The sequence below is a fragment of the Leuciscus leuciscus genome (assembly GCF_965113295.1).
Source record: "Leuciscus leuciscus genome assembly, chromosome: 1".
In the NCBI taxonomy this organism is placed as follows: Eukaryota; Metazoa; Chordata; class Actinopteri; order Cypriniformes; family Leuciscidae; genus Leuciscus; species Leuciscus leuciscus.
Genome location: NC_138725.1, coordinates 8,888,641 through 8,909,634, shown reverse-complemented (window position 1 = coordinate 8,909,634; position 20,994 = coordinate 8,888,641). Strand labels below are relative to the sequence as shown.

The following is a 20,994-nucleotide window of genomic DNA, read 5'->3' as shown; positions in this document are numbered from 1 at the left end:
ACAAATTTGTATTCTATTATAACAATAATAGATCTCCCCTTTGTATTATAAGTCTACCTTTTGTGGTACTCTTAAACCTTGATCGCAATACAACAATACTGTTATATGCTGCCTCTTTGGCTAGGCTAAATGATCAATCAAATCTCATAATGATTATTCTTTTATTAAAATAATGGAGTCGTTTTCTCCATGTGGGATCCAGGTCGAAGAATATGACTCGTACTCAAAAAATCCAAGGTCCAGTCAGATGATTACAATAAATGTTTTAACAAAATGTATTAAAAAGAATCAAATGAAAGGAATACTTGTAACAGATTTATAAATGAGTACTAACTAACAGATAGATAATAGCTAGGCTTAAAGCTTCTTGCATCTGATAAATGCTGGCGTATCAGCCGTTGGTTGCAAGGAAGAGCGATGAGTCCTCATCAGTCTTCTTATATAGCCTTGAATTCTTGCTGAATTCAGGTCCTGCCTTGTTACATCGTAATTAGAAGCAGCATGGCTGACAATCATATCAAAAAGAGGAACAGGGATACGAGAGACACAGAAGGGTATGAAAGGCACATTTGGATATGAGAGGCACATTGGGTTATGAAAGGCACAATCTCTGTTACCATAAATTATACGTTTATCTCTGTAAAGCTGCTTTGACACAATCTACTTTGTTTAAAGCGCTATATAAATGAGGATGACTTGACTTGACATGGTTATGAGAGGCTCATTAGGTTATGAAAGGCACATTAGGTTATAACAGACACAAAGCCCTTACTCAAGAGATACACAGCCCCTAATCAGCAGAGGAACTTGTAATAGTAATGTTCTTTATTCCCCCGGACAGTTCTCTGACAACAGCTGCAATATCCTGGGATGTCTGTGTCTATGACGTTTTCCGCGCTGGCACCGAGAAAAAGGAACTGAAAAAGCGAGAGAAGTGCCATTCTTATATGGGCTTCCCTTCACAGCTCAGGCACCTCAGTAGTTCAGTGTTAGACCAAACTCCTTAAACAGGACAATAACAATAAGCTGTTGATAAAATGCTAATTAGTTTATTTGAGTTTAATTAAAGCTACAGTAGGGAACTTTTAGAAAACATTGACTTAGCCTGAAAATTTGAACAACCACAGCTTACAGGTCACTCCCCCTCGCTCTCTGCTGCGCTACAGCCCTCCCTCCACAGCTCCTCCCTCACCACAACGGACTCGGAGCCTGCCGTGAACTCGCAGGCTAGTAAACAATGCAGGGCCACTGATGACGGACGGCGGATAAACAGTTATCGCACATTCACTGGTAGGGACGAAACATCAACAATATGCTTTACATTGACTATGGCCTGCCCATACTTTGACTACAAACTTGGTCCTCAAATCATTACGTATTTTGCAATACATGTAATGTAACTTCATAACGTTGCACTCTTTCTATAAGTCATAAATAGCTAGCAAGATAATAATGGTAACGTTACAGTATCTAAGTAATTATTCTAGCGATGTGTAATGCTAAAAAAGGTTTGCTAGTACATAATTTCAGCAACATGACAAGCCAGTGAATTAGCAGGTTTCAATTGTTACTTTGCACAGTGCGTGACATTTTATCTGTATGCTATGCAGCTAGAGTTTTGACACTAATAAAGTAAATGGGCTCCGACGGGCTTGTTTATCGTCATCGGTCTTTTTCCGCTTACCTGTCTTTGTTGTATGAGCTGGTGCCACTCGAGAAATTGGCAGTTTTAGTTGTTTAGTTGTCCGCCATTAGCACAGCTGCGCGGCACACCGGCTATCTTGATTTTGAACGACGGTGCGCGCCGTGCGAGAGAGGGGGGTGATCAGCGCGTACACGAGCTTGATTGACACTGCTAAGACACTCCTCCTGGCTCTGATTGGTTGTTTCTTACTGGGAGCGGTGTATTTCTGCAAATGGCAATATGACCACTGGGAGGAGCCTGAGGAGCTTGATTTTTTTCACAGATTATCTGTCTCATATTCTACTGTCAGGAAATAATGACAGTTTTAACAAATATGTAAAAAATATATTTTTACAAAAGTTACCAACTGAAGCTTTAAGTGAAAACGAACAGAGACATATCTCAAACAATGAACAAGTTAAAATGAATTTCAGACTCATGTCTCTTTTGAAAGAGTTACGGCCTCTTCTTCAGCTCCCTGAACATAGAAGCTTTTTCCTGTGTTTTTTTCCGGTGCACTTCTTCAGAAGAGAAGGCAGAACTCTTATGTAAACTTTAAGACTTTTCCATGTGAAGCGTTTTTTACACTGAGGGCAGGAAACAGATTTTTGGACTTCCGTTATTGCTTTCTCGTTCACGTCCATCAGATCTAAAAGAAACAATAAATCAAACGAGATTTCAAATGAGAGACAAATGTGAAATGAAAAGTGAAATGAAAAGTGAGGCTCAAAGTCAAGATAACTGATGAGTTCAATAGACACTTTAATCCCATCAAATCTGGTTAGGGCTGTAATCTCCCAGTTGATTAGTCGATTATTTGGTCGATACGTTCTTGCTCGACCAAAATTCTGATTGGTTGATTTTTTTGCCGCGTTCATTTCATTAGTTTTGCCGCGTTCATTTCATCAGTTTTTACCTTACCTATTTTTGCCGCGCTCATTCCATCAGGTGGAAAGCACAAAATTACTAATGGGGGTGTTTTCAAAGCACCCCTGTTTCACAGGTAACAGTCTGTCTTCAGAACACCCCCCTTGTTTTCACTTCTTTTGGATTAGCCCAACCCACTGGAGAAGAGAGACAGACAGATTGAAGAAAGTAGGCTATACTAGAAGGTTTGCTGAATATTATTACTTGATCTGGTTTGTTTAATAAACATTCTTTTTTTATTATAGTGGACGTGCCTTTTGTGTTTAAGAGTAAAAGCTTTAAGTTAATAGTCTATTCGTGTCTCAGCCGCGAAGCTGAGCTCCTATGTTCAGCCTCGCTCTGTGCGAGATGCAATGAAATGATAGTGTCTGACAGTTATTATAATACATATAAAAAACAATTGTCTAAATTATGTTGCATATTCCTCAAAAGTTCTTGTGATGATATCACTAGTTGACAAGTGACGATATTGCGCGCAGATGCACGTGATGCAACGCTGTCAGAGCCGACAGACTCGTGTGTCAGACTCATTTCAGTGCAAAATAATTTGGTCAAAAACGATTTAATATACTGCAAATAGCCTACTAGTTTTTTATGTTTATTTATAATTCATTTAGGCGGACAACAAGGCTACCAAGTACTGCGCACAGTGCACAGCTAATTAATTTAACGTTTTTTTTTTTTTTTTATGTAATTTTTAGTCGAAAATTTCAGGACTTTAGTCGACCAAGATTTTCTTCGGTTGATTACAGCCCTAAATCTGGTCAACAACTGCTGTGCACGAATATGATCCATTTTAATGTCATGAAGATGATTTCTGTTATAAATCACTAGTTTGGTCATGAAACAATGTAAATCTGGTGAGCAACAGCATGTTCTTCATCATGATGAATGAATGAGGAATCAAGAGTAAACACCAACCTCTTTGTTCTTCAGAATCATGATGTTTCATTCTACAGATTCTGGATCACTGGCGTTCTCTCTGTCCTCTCCTTCCAGATGCTTTCTGGTAGTTCTGCTAAAAAACAATCAAGTTTAATTTCGAACAGACATGATGCGTGTGAAGTAGGCTAATCACATGTTTAAAAAATAGTGACATTGATCATGTGACTTAAAGGGCACCTGTTATGCAAAATTCACTTTTACATGGTGTTTGACGGACACTGCAGTTTTAGCGTAGACTCGCGGCCTGAGTGAGCTAAACACAGTCCGCGCCAGTGTTTCAACGCCGGAGCAGCCGTGCGCTCAATTCGCCTCATTCGCACGAATTTGCGTCCAAACGGCGCGCTAAACGCCTCATTTGCGCCACAGGACCTCCAGACGCGCATAAACACGTCTTTACATTTACTTAACATGAAAATCACTCGCGCCAGACGCTCTATTCGCGTTTGGTGTGAACGCAGCATTAAGTCAAATCAAGTATATTTGTATAGCGCTTTTCACAATACAGATTGTATCAAAGCAGCTTCACAGTATTAAATTAAAATAATACATCAAGGTTTGTTTCTAGTGGAATTTATTGATTGATAAAATTAAATATCCCCAAAATATCCCCAACTGAGCAAACCAAAGGCAACAGTGGCAAGGAACCGAAAAACTCCATCAAGTGACCTAATGGTGTCCTAAAACTCCATCAGGTGACCTAATGGAGAAAAAAAACCTAGGGAGAACCCAGGCTCAGTCGGGGCCACTTCTCCTCTGGCGTTTAAATAAACAAAATGGTAGCGGTCAGATAAGTATGATCTGAACCAGCTTAATGCTTGTCCTTGAACACCAGTATAATTTTGTAGTCGATCTAAGAGTATTGTGTGATCTATAGTATCGAACGCAGCACTAAGATCAAGAAAAACTAATATTGAGATACAGCATTGGTCAGAAGCTAAAAGTAAATCATTTGTGATTTTAACGAGCGCAGTTTCAGTGCTATGATGCGGTCTGAATCCAGACTGAAACTTTTCATAGATGTCATTTTCTTGCTAGTAAGAGCCCAGTTGAGCAGACACAACTTTTTCTAATATTTTAGACATAAATGGAAGATTTGAAGTATAGGATCTAATAAACATGTTGTTGTTTTAGATGTAGTGATAAGTTTATTTAACTCTTTTTGTTCTATAGTTGTAAAGCACTGTAATTGTTCTTGCGGGGTAAAAATTTAGGCTGAATTATAAGGCGCGATTGAAGATTGAACGTTTACAATTGTGGTTCTGATGCTTTCTATTTTCTCACTGAATATTTTGTTCAGGTGACGCTTGTTTATTTGTTATTCTAGCCACGGTGTTAAATAAAAACCTTGGATTGTTTTGGTTTTCTTCTATTAGTTTGCGGAGGTGCTCAGCCCTGGCCGCTTTTAGGGCCTTTTTCTAACGTGACATACTGTCTTTCCACGCGATTCTAAAGACCTCTAAATTAGTTTGTTTCCATTTACGCTCTAAATTACGGGTTTCTCTCTTTAGAACACACGTAGTATTGTTGTACCATGGTGCTTTAATTTTCTCTCTGACCTTTTTTAATTTAATGGGAGCAACAATATCCAATGTTCTAGAGAGAATGGTGCTCATAGTGCTAGTTAGTTCTTCTAGTTCATCTGTTTGTTTGGGTTAAGGCAGCAGCTGAGACAGATCAGATAAGCAATTTGAGAAATTATCTATGGTGGATGGAAGGATTTTTCTGCCTGGTCGATAACATGGCGCAGCATGATATATTGATATATGATATATACAGGAGTACGTAATATGCAAGTTACCATATAATGGTCAGTGACATCATCACTTTGCGGTATAATATCTATATCGGTTGGATTGGTTCCATGTGATATAATTAAATCGAGTGTATGATTAAGACGATGAGTGGGACCAGTGACGTTTTGCTTGACCCCAAAGGAGTTTAATAAATCTGTAAACGCAGCCCCTAACGCATCATTTGAATTATCTACGTGCATGTTAAAATCTCTAACAATTAATGCTTTATCGACATTGACTAATAGATCTGAGAGAAAATCTGCAAACTCTTTTAGGAAATCAGCGTAAGGCCCAGGCGGTCTATATACAGTAGCCAAGGCTAGAGATAATAGGGATTTTTTTCTTACATCTGAGAGCGTAACATTTAGTACAAGTACTTCAAACAAATTAAACTTGTCACCTGTTTTCTGGGTAACATTAAGAATATCTCTATAGATTGTTGCAACACCGCCGCCACAACCAATCAGACGAGACTCATGCTTATAACAGTATCCTGATGGAGTAGACTCATTAAGACCGAAATAATCATTTGGTTTAAGCCAGGTTTCAGTAAGGCAAAGTACATCGATGCTATTATCTGTGACTATTTCATTTACAATAACTGCCTTAGGTGTGAGTGATATAATGTTTAGAAGACCTAGCTTTAGAAATAGTTTTTGTTCACTAATAGCGAGATTTTCTATTTTAATAACAATTAGATGTTTCCTAGATCCTGCAGTAGATTTATTATTTGATCTCACTAAACGAGGAACAGACACAGTTTCTATGCAATGTTCTACACTAGTATTTATATCAATTAAGTTGGTGCAGCAGAGACTGTTATTTAGGACTTTTGGTTACTAGTCAAATGGTATTTAACATCTTGGAGATGTTATCAGACAGAAGATCCGCTCTGATTCTACTTCGCGGAAGAGCCTAGGACGCTCCCAAAACATTATTATTTACAAAGAGCAGTTTCTGCTCATTGCACCATGACAATAGACTTAAGTCAAATCCGTATGTTTGTTTGACCGGAAGCTAGTCATTTTACTTAATAAAGTTTTAAATCTGAATATTTTTCTTACTCAAGGCTTCAATTCAGAAGGCCTTTATTAGCCCCCGGACTCTTATCAAAACAGAAAACAGCCATTCACTGCCATTGTAAGCACATTATGAAGAGCCAGGACATTTATTATTACAACCGATTGTATTCGTCTGAAAGAAGAATGTCATACACACCTAGGATGAGTTGAGGGTGCGTAAATCGTACGCTAAATCTTAGAGATAAGGGAATGAGTACTGCGTTGCAAACGCTATGGGAAACTCCTTTCTGGAGAATTATTGAAGCCTTTATTTTAAAACGCATTGCAGCTGCACAGCTAGAGCATCATAGCTCAAGTGCTAGCAAACTGATTGGCTGTGCTGCAGCAACTGCACGAACCTATGGCGAGTCGGCAGAGGCGAGCGGTCCAATCGGACGCTTGGCACCTTGTCAGCCTCGAGCGCACCAAAATAGGCGTGGCTGAAGAGTATAAATTCAGAGAAAACTCGCCATATGACAGGCTTAAATCAACTGAAGCAAAGCACCTGATATAAGCGAAATAGCACGGCAGGCAACGCAGTACTCATTATCTCTAAGGGAACCGATGTTACGCAAGTAACCAAGTACGTTCCCTTACGAGAAAAGTTTTCTCGTACTGCGTTGCAAACGCTATGGGAACCCATTTTAAAACGCTGTGCTATTCGCCAGTGACAACCCTGAAGGTGTCCGGGGAGACCAGAGACTAATAACAGAGTAGTCTAAATCATAATGGACTAGAATGTCGAGCCCTTAGAATGATATTCACCACATAAAAGGGAATGAAGGCCACCGCGGGTGGGGACCTGGTTCATACATAGGTCTGGGTTAGACTAGCCAGAGACTTAAATAGAGAGAACTCGTGCCTGCAAGGCGGGAAACTCTAGATTATAGAATCTTGCAAATGGGGACCAGCCGGCCCCTGCACAAATGTCTTCGATCGGGATTCCACTGGACCAAGCCCAAGCCCTCTTGTGGAGTGCACCTCTGGGGTGCACCTCTGAACACCTATGGGGCACGAGAGACCCAGCAAGGTGTAGGCAAGGGAGATGGCATCCACTATCCATCTTGACAGCGTTAGTTTTTGTGACCGGTAGCCCTATGGAGCGGCCCCCGAAACAGACAAAGAGCTGTTCAGACTGTCTGAAAGAGGCAGAACGCTCCAGATATATTCTCAGGGCTCTGACAGGGCAGAGTGTGAGAGCATTACTATCTTCTCCCGAAATGGGAAGAGCTGATAGGGAAATAACCTGGGCTCTGAACAGAGTTGAGAGCACCTTTGGTTCATATCCGTGTTTTGGTTTAAGGATGACTTTGGGGTCATTGGGCCCGAACTCAAGACAAGAAGCGCTTGTGGAGAGTGCTTGTAAGTGCCCAACTCTTTTAACTGACGCTAGTGCTAACAGCAGAGTGGTTTTAAGAGAGTGGGATCTTAGATCAGCCAACTGAAGTGGCTTGAAGGGAGGTACGGTCCCTTAAGAGCTCGTAGACCCAAGGAAAGGTCCCAGGCCGGCACGAAGGTGGTCGAGGTGGGTTAAGTCTCCTGGCTCCTTTAAGGAAGCGAACAATGAGGTCGCTTTTACACAAGGAAGAGCCAGCCACCGGCGAGTGAAAAACTGCAATAGCTGCCACATACACTTTGAGTGTGGAGGTGGAGCGCCCCGCGTCCAACAGCTCTTGGAGAAATGTAAGCACCATTAGTACTTCACAACTATGCGGGTCGAGGTTCCGCGCTAGACACCAGCTAGAGAACACTGACCATTTGTGGTGGTAGAGGCGCCTAGTGGATGGAGCTCTAGCCTCCAATATGGTATTCAGGACACCTTCTGGGAGGTCCTGGGACCTCCTGTCCCGAAATAGCATGTCTTCCCCCACATTCATCGTGACTGGCACATGAGCTGCCCTGAGTAAGCGCAAGTTGGCGTGAACCCGTAACAGTAGCTGTTTGGCTATTATGAACAGGTTGCAAGACCTGAGACCACCCTGGCGATTTATGTAGGATACCACAGCCATTTTGTCCGTACGGACCAGGATGTGGTGCCTCATTTCGAGGCAGTTGATGAGTAGGTGTTTCTGCGAGCTCGACCAGAGGCTGGAAGCGTCTGTTGAGATAACCCTCCTCTCTGAAACCAAACCCATGTTCACACCCTATTGATACCAGCTGGTGACCTTCCAAGGGGCCAGAGCTCTGGTACAGGGCTGGTTTACCCTGATATTTACGAGGCCCGAACGCCAGGCATGGGCTGGAATTTGAGGCATTAGCCACAGCTGAAGGGGGCGCATATGTAGTAGGCCTAGCTGGAGTACTAATGATGCTGAATCCATAAGGCCCAAAACCCTTTGAAACTTTCTGAGGGGTACACAGGAGCCCAGTTTGAACGATGCGGCGAGCCGCTGAATCGACAGATCTCGGCCCGACGTGGGCCATGTGCTCACGTAAACGGAGTTGAGAACTGTTCCCAGGAACATGATCCGTTGGCTGGGGGACAGCACACTCTTGGCAAAGTTTACCCTGAGCCCGAGGCATTCGAGATGGCCAAGGAGCCAGGCTCTGTGAGTATGGGACTCCGCCTCTGACTGAGTCAGTATGAGCAAGTCGTCGAGGTAATATAATTCAGAATGTGCATTCCCCGCTGTCTTAGGGGGAATGTAGTTCCCAGCTATGTAGCCATAGCGGTAGTAGTTCTGCATGGCTTAGACGGGTGCGTCGCTTTTGTTCTCCAACCACCTGCAGTGGGAGGGCACAAATGAGCGGCGACCACTTCCTCAAGTGGCAGGAGCTTCACATAGCCCTTCTCTTCAGCTCCGTCAACAGATGAGAGCGTGGTAGAAGCAGAAGAGCGCGTTCGCACTGAAAAGGGCGCGCACCAGGATTTAGTGAGCTCGATGTGGACCTTGGGGAAAAATTGAGCGGCGCTGGCGAGGAGCCTGTTGGTGCCCCGGCAGGAACCATTCATTAAGGTGGCTTCTAGCGGCTCTTCTGGGGAAAACCAGTCGAGTCCCAGTTCGTCGACAGCGTGAGTGACAACCCGCCACAGAAACTGCGTCATCCAGGTCCTCTGCAGATCCGCCGAAAGAGACGAGTGCAGCCACTTGGAGAGAGGGGTGTTGGTCCCTTTTTGCGAATAATAAAGGAGAAGTATCAGAAGGTGAAGGAGAAGTATCAGAAGGTGAAGGAGAGGGCACATGGGGAGAGACCCGGTGTGCAGGCGCTCAGATCACCACACTCGTGGATCCTCTGCTCGCGCCGCTTCTTCCTACGGTACTCGATGGGTGCCGGAGATGTAAGATGGGCGGGCCTGCTCTCTGAAGTAGCGAGAGCGAGCCTAGATCGAAGCGCCGAGACAGGCATTCTGTTGCATGAAAGGCAGCCACCTTTAGTGAGTGCTGCCTCGGCGTGCTCAGGACCGAGGCAGACAGCACACTGGAAGGGGAATCCCGCAGGATTCGCAAATGGGGAGCAGCATTTGAAACAACACGTTCTGCTCTTTTAGATAGAAAGCTTGTAAAGGATATCTCGTCGGATGCCACAGGGAAACGATCAGCTTGGGCGAGGAATGACGGCGTGGAAGCTGTTCCACTGAAGGGCTACTCGTCGGCGAGAAGGCTTCTTATCCGAAGAGGTCAGCGAAACGAGGTGAGAAACAGAGCTCGAGCTGAAGGGGATTAAATCTGTCATATGGCGAGTTTTCTCTGAATTTATACTCTTCAGCCACGCCTATTTTGGCTTGCTCGAGGCTGGCAAGGTGCCAAGCGCTCCGATTGAACCGCTCGCCTCTGTCGAATCGCCATAGGTTTGTGCATTTGCTGCAGCATAGCCAATCAGCTTGCTAGTGCTCGAGCTATGATGCTCTAGCTGTGCAGCTGCAATGCATTTTAAAATAAAGCTACAATAATTCTCGAGAAAGGAGTTTGCCATAGCGTTTGCAACACAGTACGAGAGAACCTTTCTCGTAAGGGAACATGGGCTAATTTTCCTTTTTGGGTGAACTATCCCTTTAAAATGCTTTCTCAATGGATCTGCCAGCTCTGTGTAGTAATGTTGTTTCGTGATCGAGATCGGCTCACGAGTAAACCGCTGTCTAGTATTGCTCCGAGCTGATAAACTGTTTGCGCTGCGCAGCTCAAACGAGTAGCGTGGGTTCACTCTGCTTTCGTTTGCCGTGTGAGGTTTCTCGTATGCAGCAGAAATGGCAGCTCTCTCTTATAAAAGGTGGCAAAAAGTGACCATTTAGTCTCAGTCTAGAGCCCGGTATAGTGCTGTATTTCTGCTTTACATGAGCGCCACCTACTGTCAGAGAGCGAATTTGTGTTTTTTTGCATTGATCTAAACTAACAAATTAGACATTCCTGTTGGTTGAAAACAAGTTAATGGATATCAATCAATCAATCAACAAAGTGTCCTGTCCTCACCACACACCAGCTATAGGTGGAGAGGAGAGATGTGGCTATAGGGTGATGTTAGTCTAACTTACACAGAAGAGACTTTGTTGCTCAGCACATGAAAATAAACTACTTACCGTGATCTCAGACTGTGGTGAAGTGGTTTCTTCACTGCATGGATCTTCATGTGTCGCTTCAGGTGAGTTTTAATAGAGAAACTCTTTCCACACTGATCACATGTGTGCGGCTTCTCTCTGCTGTGGATCCTCTCATGTGTTTTCAGATTTGCTGACTGACTGAATCTACTGTCACAGTGTGAACACTTGTAAGGATTTTCTCCAGTGTGGATCCTCTCATGTTTTTTCAGAGATGATGACTGACTGAATATCTTGTCACAGTGTGAACACTTGTAAGGTTTTTCTCCAGTGTGGATCCTCTCATGTCTTTTCAGAGATGATGATTCACTGAATCTCTTGTCACATTGTGAACACTTGTAAGGTTGTCCTCCATTGTGAATCATCTCATGTCTTTTCAGATCTGCTGACAGACTGAATCTCTTGTCACAGTGTGAACACTTATAAGGTTTTTCTCCAGTGTGGATCCTCTCATGTGATTTCAGATTTCCTGACTGACTGAATCGCTTGTCACAGTGTGAACACTTGTAAGGTTTTTCTCCAGTGTGAATTCTCTCATGTTTTTTCAGATCTGCTGGCAGACTGAATCTCTTGTCACAGTGTGAACACTTGTAAGGTTTTTCTCCAGTGTGGATCCTCTCATGTGTTTTCAGATGTGATGGCTGACTGAATCTCTTGTCACAGTGTGAACACTTGTAAGGTTTTTCTCCAGTGTGGAACCTCTCATGTGTTTTCAGATATGATGAGACTCTGAATCTCTTGTCACAGCGAGAACACTTGTAAGGTTTCTCTCCATTGTGGATCCTCTCATGTGTTTTCAGATTTGCTGATCGACTGAATCTCTTGTCACAGTGTGAACACTTGTAAGGTTTTTCTCCAGTGTGAATTCTCCGGTGCAGTTTTAAACTGTTCGCTGCAGTAAAAGTCTTCTCACACTCAAAGCACATGTACTCTCTCACACCAGTGTGAGTTTTCTCATGTTTATGTAAAGTGTCCCACCGTGAAAAACTCTTTTCACACACAGAACATGAATACGGCTTCTCCTTCGTATGAACTCTCAGGTGTGTCTTCAGGGCTGATGCATTACGAAAAGTTTTGCCGCAGTGATCACATGAGAACGGCTTCTCTCCGGTGTGAACTCTGATGTGAATTTTAAGATGCTGTTTCATTGAGAAATGCTTCCCACATTGATCACATGAGAACGGCTTCTTTCCAGTGTGGATCCTCATGTGAATATTAAGATGACTTTTGTCTGTGAAATTATTCCCACATTGATCACATGAGAACGGCTTCTCTCCAGTGTGGATCCTCATGTGAACATTAAGGTTTGCTGATTGCCTGAAACTCTTCCCACATTGATCACATGAGAATGGCTTCTCTCCGGTGTGGATTCTCATGTGACATTCTAGACCATTTTTGCTTGTGAAACTGTTTCCACACTGAGTGCAGGTGAAAGATTTCTTGTCTCTTCTTTCGACTGAGTGGATTCTCATGTGAACATAAAGGTTTGCTGATTGCCTGAAACTCTTCCCACATTGATCACATTTGAATGGCTTCTCTCCGGTGTGAATCATCATGTGTTCTTTAAGACTTCGTTTGCATGAGAATCTCTTCCCACATTGATCACATGAGAACGGCTTCTCTCCGGTGTGGATCATCATGTGCCGCTCAAGACTTTGTTTGGTTGTGAAACTCTTTCCACACTGAGTGCAGGTGAAAGATTTCTTGGCTCTTCTTTTCTTTAAAAATGTCTTTTTAGTCTTTGAGCGACTCAAAGGTTTTCCTCCAGGTTTGACATGATGTTCCTCCTCCATTTCACTCAGTTCTTCACTCTCCTCCTCCACTTCACTCAGTTCTTCACTCTCCACGCTCTCTTCCATCAGGTCTAACATGAAAGAAAAAAATATTCAATTTAATTTTCAGTACATCAAAATAACTGAAATATAAAGTGAAAGGACATGAAAGTGAGCCCTGACGTAATGGTAGAAAGTAGACAACTGTTATAAAATATTATGACAATTTGATGCCTTTTTATAAATTGATCATATGTCCTTGAAACTTTCCATTAATGAGGAAAATTTATCTTCCAATTATTATTTTTACACAAATCCCTTGTTACTTTAGCAATAACTATTAAATAAATTTGATCAATGACACAATTATCTAACATATTAACATTAAAATATACAATATTGCCATATTTTGACACCAACTTTGAGATTGATATTTATTTTACTAAAAACGTTTTAATTATTTTAATCAATGTTTTAATCATTCTCATTCACAGTTCCATGCTGGTGGAATGCTCTCCCCACCCTCATCCGGAATGCAGAATCCCTGACAACATTCCGACAGCTGGACAGACAAAAGACAGCTGGAAACTCTTCTCTTCCGTGAGCACTTAACATCATAAAATAAATAAATAAATAATAATAATTCCTTTTCCTTTATATCCTCGCTTATCGGGCTTATGCAACTCTGGACAATGCCTGAACTTCGTATTTTGAGCACTTCTTGCTTTGTTTTTTGTAGTAGTACTCGTAGTAGTAGTACTCTTCACGATGACTCGCTTAATTTAGTCCTAATTTGTAAGTCGCATTGGACAAAAGCGTCTGCTAAATGACTAAATGTAAATGTAATTATTAATGGCCGTTCACAATAGACTTTTTCTTGCACTGACTTCCATTATTGCGCATGTGAAAGTGGGATACCAGGGGCCGTATTTACAAAGAATTTCAAGGCTAAAAGTAGCTCCTAACTGGCGAACTTAGGAGCAACACCTAAAAATAATGGGCGTGTCACTCGTAACTTTAGGACTCCTAATTTTTTTGACTAAGAGTAATTCACGAAGCATTTTAGCCCTAAAAGTAGCACCTAAGCCTGGGACAGCTTAAAATAAGTCGAGAGGACTCCTAACTCACTAAGACCTATCCACAAACTGCTTTTTGTGGCATTTCACGTTGCGATGTTTTGAAATGCGTATGCGGCGACCATGGGCGTCAGTTTGGTTTTGAAATGTGCTGGGGACAGAGACGCATTCGGAAGTGCATTTTCAGAAGTGCTGGGTACAATGACACATTCTTTTTTTTTCTCTCTTTCGCGCAGGTTATGTTTTGAAAGACGATGTCCTGTAGCTCAGGCACGGCTCCACTTTTCAACAGGCCCACCCAAAAGTAAAAAAAAAATAAAATAAAAAAAAAACTTTTACTATATTCTAATTTTGTCAATAATTATAAAAAAATCCCCAATAAGCTCATAATTTGTGCTAAAATAGTGTTTAGTTTTAAAAACCATTTAAAAAAGCTGGTTATATTTTGATGTTTCTGCGCGAGTTCAGCAGACAGTGAGGTTCGGGTTTGTTCCGATCAGAGCTCGTGAGTGGAGAGCGCATATCTGAATATTCCGCTCCGCTCGTCCACTTCGTAAAAGTAATGATTATGAATGCGTCTAAATGTGTCTAAATACGCTGTGAACGTGAATGTGCATTATATGCTGAGTTTCGGTTAATTTATGAGATGTCGTTAAAACGACATAAGATCTCGTTATGATGACATAATTGGGGAAAAAAATAATATGTGTGTGGCAGCAATGCGTCACCGTAGAATCACGACATGGAGGCGTCGGCGAGTGAACACATCTTTTCTCGTAATAACGAGATCTTATGTCGTTTTAACGACATCTTTTCTCGTAATAACGAGATGTTATGTCATTAAAACGACACCTTTTTCTGTTATGTTGTTAAAACGACATATTTTTTTTACCCTTATAAGGACATGTGTAGTCATGTACAAAATATGCCTTTATCCACATGAAAATGACAGCCTATCGCGCCTTTATCACACGTTCAAAAAGCTTAAGCAAATACAGCCCCCAATCATGCAAAATTAATCAATGCACTTAATAGGCTATATCTTCATTAAAGACATAATTAAACAAAAAGTAGTCAAAACACATCTAACAGAACATAGCCTAAGTTGTTTATTTTTTACAACATTGTGTTCTTATTTTGTTTAATTAACGAAATGTCAATCTTCGTCTTTATAACAGAAGATACAATACAATACAAAAATCTTCAAGATGTATAACGGATTGTCACCTTATAAACAGTCCTTTTTTAATGGAATAATACACCCTTATAATAAAGAAAAAGCTTCAGTGATTAAGAATATGAACGCAATTTTATATATTAAATCCAGGCAATTGGTTCATGAAACATTGATTAAAATTAAGATATAATTAATACAAAACGAAATTCACTTTAAAGAAAGGCAGCTGTTCTGTTTGAGGTCTCTGTGAAAGTTTTAAAGCAGTCTTTTAGTGCCGCTTTCAGAGCGCTCACGTCCTTAACCTGACACGTTGTTTTTTTTTCCCTCATAAATGCGAACACGGAAAATAAAATAAAATGAATATTATAATGTTTTTTTGTTGGGTCAGACAATGATTACCAAATTTCTCTCTCATATTGCTCCTCACAACCACTGAAAACGGTAAAAAAAAAAATCGAACCAAAAGTCAAATTAATATGGACGGAAGTTAAAAGTGGTGGGTACAAAATGACTCATGACGAAATCTGGTGGGTACGCGTCCCCCCCGTCCCCCCGAAATCGACGCCTATGGCAGCGACTACAGGAGCTTCCAATCGCAAGGGAACAATTTTGCATTGTAGGCATAACTAGGGATGCAATAACGCCACCAACAACGACCAAAGCTAGGCTCTCATTGCATGTAAACTAATTGTAACGTTTCATTGTTAATCAAATTAAAATGTTCTTCACTTTGCAAACGTAGGCAGAGGCATATAGTGACAGATTAATTCAATAATGTTGCAAAGATATTGCATCAATCCATATGTTTCATTAGGCTACTTGTTTTGCCTTACTCTTTATTCATTTAGGCTATTTATTCAGTTATTCATCATCTTCCGTCCTTCGCACTACTTGTGTAGCGCACGCATTCTCAGACCTGTCACTCATCATCGTAGGGGAGGTGTGTGGAATCATTCCCGCGTTACAATCATCAGCCAATCAAGGTGGTCACTTCAGTCAAGCTTGTGCATGAGTAATGACGTCATAGCAACGAAGACTTAAGGCCATTGCACACCGAGTCCGAAATTCGCATCCAAAATTTTCGCACGTAAAAAAAAAAAATTCGACCTCACTTTATGTCAATCACGCTTGCACACTGTCTACGAAACTTTCGTCCGTAATAAAAAAATTCGGATCGGGTTCGATTTTCCGCGTTTTTCGCATCCACAGCCAGTATTTTGAGAGGTTTTTTGACAATTCAGAGCCACCGTACAAGCGAACGACAAAATCCAGAATGGCGTCTGACAAGTTGATACACTTTGTCTCGCAGCACAAAGTACTGTATGAAAAACAAAAACGTGTGTGTGTGCGTCCGTCCGTCCATACCTAGACAAACTGCCAGTCTCAGTTCAGGATCGATTGGTTCACGGAAATTGGTGGTGGTCTTTTTAATATGTGGCTCCAGTATCGCTAGCAAAGCATCAAACTGTTCCACTGACATTCTGAGTTAAATTTTGAATCGCTCGGGATAATTTCGCAACTCCTTGATAAGGAGGTGAAACTCTCCTTCCTCTCGACGACGCAATCTCAGGATTTGATGGACCCAATATTTCCTCTTTCTTTTTCTCTTTTTAAGAAGAAAGAGGGCAACAAAATCATCCCCACTGCTTGACGAATCCATTTTGTATTTTTTGCGTTTTTTTCCGCAAAGGTTTTATTAAATACGCATCGGACTCAGTGTGCAAGGTTTCTGTGCGTGACGAATTTTAAGGCTGACGAACACGAAAAAACGCATACGAAAATTTCGGACTCAGTGTGCAATGGCCTTTACTCTTAGTTTAGGAGTTGTCATTTTTCTTTACTAAGAGTAGGTCTGAAAGGCGTTGTGAATAACTTTTAAGAGAAAACTCCTAGCTAAAATCTTTTAGTGCGATTTAGGAGTACTTCTAGTGGTAAGATAAAATGCTTTGTGAATACGGCCCCTGAAAGACAAGCTCAATTGAATCTTACAAAGCACTAAATGGTTTAGCTCCGCAGTACTTGAGCGAGCTCTTAACGCATTATAGTCCTTCACGTCTATTGCGATCTCAAAATTCCGGCCAATTGATAATACCTAGAATATCAAAATCGACTGCTGGCAGTAGATCCTTTTCCTATTTAGCGGCAAAACTTTGGAACAATCTTCCTAACATTGTCCGGGAAGCAGACACACTCTGTCAGTTCAAAGCTAGACTAAAAACACATCTCTTTAACCTAGCATACACATAACACATTATAGACTTCTATAATTCAATGTTAGGCTGCATAAATTAGGTCAGCCGAGACCGGGAACACTTCCCATAAATCCTGATGTACTCGTTACATCATAAGAAGAATGGCATCTACGCTAATTTTAGTGTCTTTGTTTACCCAGAGGTTTTCCCGCAGCCTGCCGGATCCAGGTCGTATCCAGATCTGATGAAGGACCTTCGCCTGGACCAGATGTCAACGCAGTGCTGAGGCGCCAACTGGTCTCTCCCTATGGAGGATCCCTTTACCACTCTACAGATAAAGCGTTTTCGGGAAATTCGTTTCACGTACCTACCCCGAAGTGACAAAATAAAATAAAATTAAATTCTGTATCAAGATTTTATAAGGCACCATTAATTTGTTTAGGCTTGGTTTGTAGGGAATTCCAAACCTGCGCACATATATTCAAACGCACATAACTATAGAACCAATTCTTTATGCGCATGTGAACACCATCAGCGTTTCTCACAGGTTCGCGTTTAAAGTCTGTGTAGAGAGAACGGTGTCGTGTTAGCGGCCCCTAATTTTATATACTTTTTGGCTCGCCACCACCCCCCCCTCTTCGGAGGACAACTTTATTTTTAATAAAGCTAAATATATACACAATATGTTACAATACAGACAATAAATTTATATACAGTGCGTAACCATTCACCCAGTTTAGTAAGACCCTGGGTACATAAGGGGAGGGGGGATTATAGCACCACGTACAGAGTGTAACATGAAACATATAAGACACGACAAGGTGACAGACAGACAACAGAGGGACAAGACAATTGACAAACACATGGGAAATGGGTTTGGAAACATGTTATGCATGAGTGTGGATAGTGTATGCCTGTGTGTATATATGAAGTGATAGCTGCAGTGGCAAAATCAAAAGAGAAAGAGAAAAGGAAAATATATAAACTTAAAGAACGGAAGGGGGGAGGGGGGTATGTGTCTGGTAATGTACACGGCTGGTAGTTATGTTTGTGTGGTATCAAGAAATGTCAAAAATGGGGACCAAGTGTCTTCAAAAGCTGATATTTGCTTCCTTCTGTTTGCATTGTGTTTCTCCATAAAAATGTGTTCTGAAATTAAGTTTGTCCAGTGATTGATGTGTCAAGATTTCTTTGATTTCCAGTTTTGGAGGACTACTTTCTTAGCGACAGCTAGAGAGATGAGTAACGGATTCCTGTATTTTTGCGGGATATGGATTTCGGAAAAGTTGCCTATGAGACAAAGTGTTGGTGAAGATGGGATTCTGTGGTTCAGGATGGTGGGCAGTGTCTCAGTGACTGTAATCCAAAAAGAGTGAACTGGTTGGCAGTGCCACATGGCGTGCAAATAGTCGTCTGTGCTACCTAAAGTGCATTGTGAACAAATATCGGTGTTGTGTAGGCCCATTTTGACCATTTTACTTTGGGTGATGTGTTCCCAGTACTCAGGGTTGGAAGAGACGGCCAGGTCGGTTTCCCACTTGTTTGTTGGGAGTGTTATTGTTGTGTTTTGGTTGGAAATCAATGTGTATAGTTGGGAGGTTAATTTTTTGAAGTTATTCATTTTCATAATTTCTTCTATAAGCTGAGAAGGTTGTAATGTATTGTTGGTAAGTGTGGTTTTATCTTTTTTTGAAGTCTAAATTGTTGATATTGAAGGAATTGTTCTTCAAGTAAGTGGTGAAGGTGTGTGATTCCTTTTTGTGCCCATGTGGGGAAATAAAGAGGTTTGTTCTGTATCATGAATTCTGGGTTGTGCCAGAGTGGGGTGAACCTGTTTAATTCTAGTGATGATTTTGTGATTTGTTTCATTTTCCACCAGGCTGTCAGAGTTGAATGGATGGTAATGCGTTGGCAGAAGTCACAAAATCGACGCCCCTCCCACGATTTTTGATTTCAGATGTGGCATTTTCTTCACTTCTCATCGTAAATCATGCGTTATCTGTGATCTCCTTACTCTCCAGCTAGCAGAGAGTACAGAGGCCACAGTTTAGACATCATTACTATTATAAGAATACAAAACATTTTACACAGATTTCAATCAAGCCATCTTTTGAATTAAGAAAATACGATCACACTGATAGAAAACAAGACACACTTTCATTCAAACATCTAATAGTTATAACAGTTACATGACTTATATGGGATCCATGCATATTAGACACACATATAGCTTGTAGACACAATATAGAATTATGTAGTTAAGCGATGTTTGATTTTAAGTGCACCAAGAATTGTTTTGGGATGATTTGATGTATTTTTATGGGTAAAGTCTCAGTCTCTTTGGTTTTAAGAGATTTCAACCCTGGGGTCGTCCAGAGGTCCTTAAGAAGAAGGAGGTCTGTTTTGTATATCTGTCGTGGGATCCAGCAACATCTGACGTTATCTTGATCGGGCTCTAAGCTTTGCCATCTTTGAACCAATTAGTCTTTTTCCAAACCATCTAACATTGACAACGTTCTTCCTTTAGTTGCTTTAGTTGGCCATAAAGTTCTTAGTGTGGCTAAAGCCTGGATTTTATGGCTCTGGATTGGTGATTTGGGGTCTGGAATGTTGAGTGGAATTATGTTTGAACAAATCACCTGGAAGATTCATTTGTGTTTGGTTCGCCCTCAAACCTTACAGTTTATTAGTTCGGACCAATCATAGACAGCGCAGCGCCCCGAACTTGCCAGTCGCGGGCTGATCTCGATCACGCGGCGACACTGTTACTAGGAGATCCAGACACTGGAGATTCAGTGAAGAAATCCACTGAATTCGCCTCAGAATTAATAACATCACTGCGAGTTCCAGTGAGAAACATTTCGAATCGACGTAGAGTTCTGTTATAAACCATAGATATCAGATCAAACAGCGCTGACGTGGAAACCAGGAGAAACATTTATAGAAGGCTTTCAGTCCACAAATCAGCAACCAAATCAGCAACCATGTTGGTCAATCCACATTCACTATGGATTTAGGCTAATGTTGTAACTCTAACCATAACTATGGTATTGTGACAGAAATAGTCAAACGCTATTTAAGTATTACACATCTTTTTCCAGCACTTATTTAAACACTTATTTAAAAATAATAAAATAAATAAATTACCATTGTAAACAGTAGAATGATTATTGGCTATTTTCACTCCCTAATATAAATTATTTCACTCATTTAGCTTTTTAATGAACATTAAGACATTTTGAATGATAATAATTAATGTCATCTACACCCTAAATTAAGCTTAGTGCTTTACTGTTAGCCCCAGTGCCACCAGATACTCTCTGCAGAACTCAGTGGCTCCGGTGCCGCTGCCCTAAGGTGCTAGTCTGGAGCCTGTGAACCTAAAATAAAACTGCACATATCTGTATGTTAAGTCTATTTATTATTAAAGAATTAGTTATTTTGGGGAAAATTTGAATAATTGCATTGCAAGCTGATTTAAGGTGTGCCCCTGAATTTTCTGCTTGTGCTCCTAAAATTTTCAGTCAGGGGCTCCAGCGCTCCTAGTGAAAAAACTTTAGTCTGGAGCCCTGCCCAGAAAATTCTGTACCATTTCATAGTTTAACTGTTTATCTAATTGTGGTGAAGTGCTTGAATGTTTCCAACATGAATGTCCTTCAGCATCACGAATGAATGCAGAATAAACACCAACCTCTTTGTTCTTCAGGATCTTCCGTGTGTTTCATTCTGCAGGGTTCTGGATCACTCCTGTTCTCACTGTCCTCTTTAAGTGTCAATTTACAGGAGATCTGAAGACATCAGCATAATAAATGAGGTGAAAACAGGAACTATTG

At 41.2% G+C, this 20,994-nt stretch overlaps 1 protein-coding gene across 7 annotated transcripts in view; it reads right to left on the bottom strand.

Annotated features, from left to right (window-relative positions):
• Nucleotides 1-251: 251 nt before the first annotated feature.
• Nucleotides 252-20,994, bottom strand: part of LOC309489177 (uncharacterized protein) — a 42,083-nt gene continuing 21,340 nt past the window's right edge. For 2 of the 7 annotated variants that reach the window (XM_082157781.1, XM_082157785.1), the window contains exons 3-6: nucleotides 20,853-20,949; nucleotides 10,927-12,808; nucleotides 3,533-3,629; nucleotides 252-2,333 (exon numbers count right to left, since the gene is read on the bottom strand). In XM_082157781.1, coding sequence (XP_082013907.1) covers nucleotides 3,560-3,629; nucleotides 10,927-12,808; nucleotides 20,853-20,949 — 2,049 coding nt within the window. In that variant the 3' untranslated portion in view covers nucleotides 252-2,333; nucleotides 3,533-3,559. Of the gene's footprint in view, nucleotides 2,334-2,605; nucleotides 2,749-3,532; nucleotides 3,630-10,926; nucleotides 12,809-17,357; nucleotides 17,858-20,852; nucleotides 20,950-20,994 lie in introns of those variants that run through there. The other 5 variants (XR_014202360.1, XM_082157784.1, XM_082157782.1 and 2 more) reach the window with 5 other exon arrangements.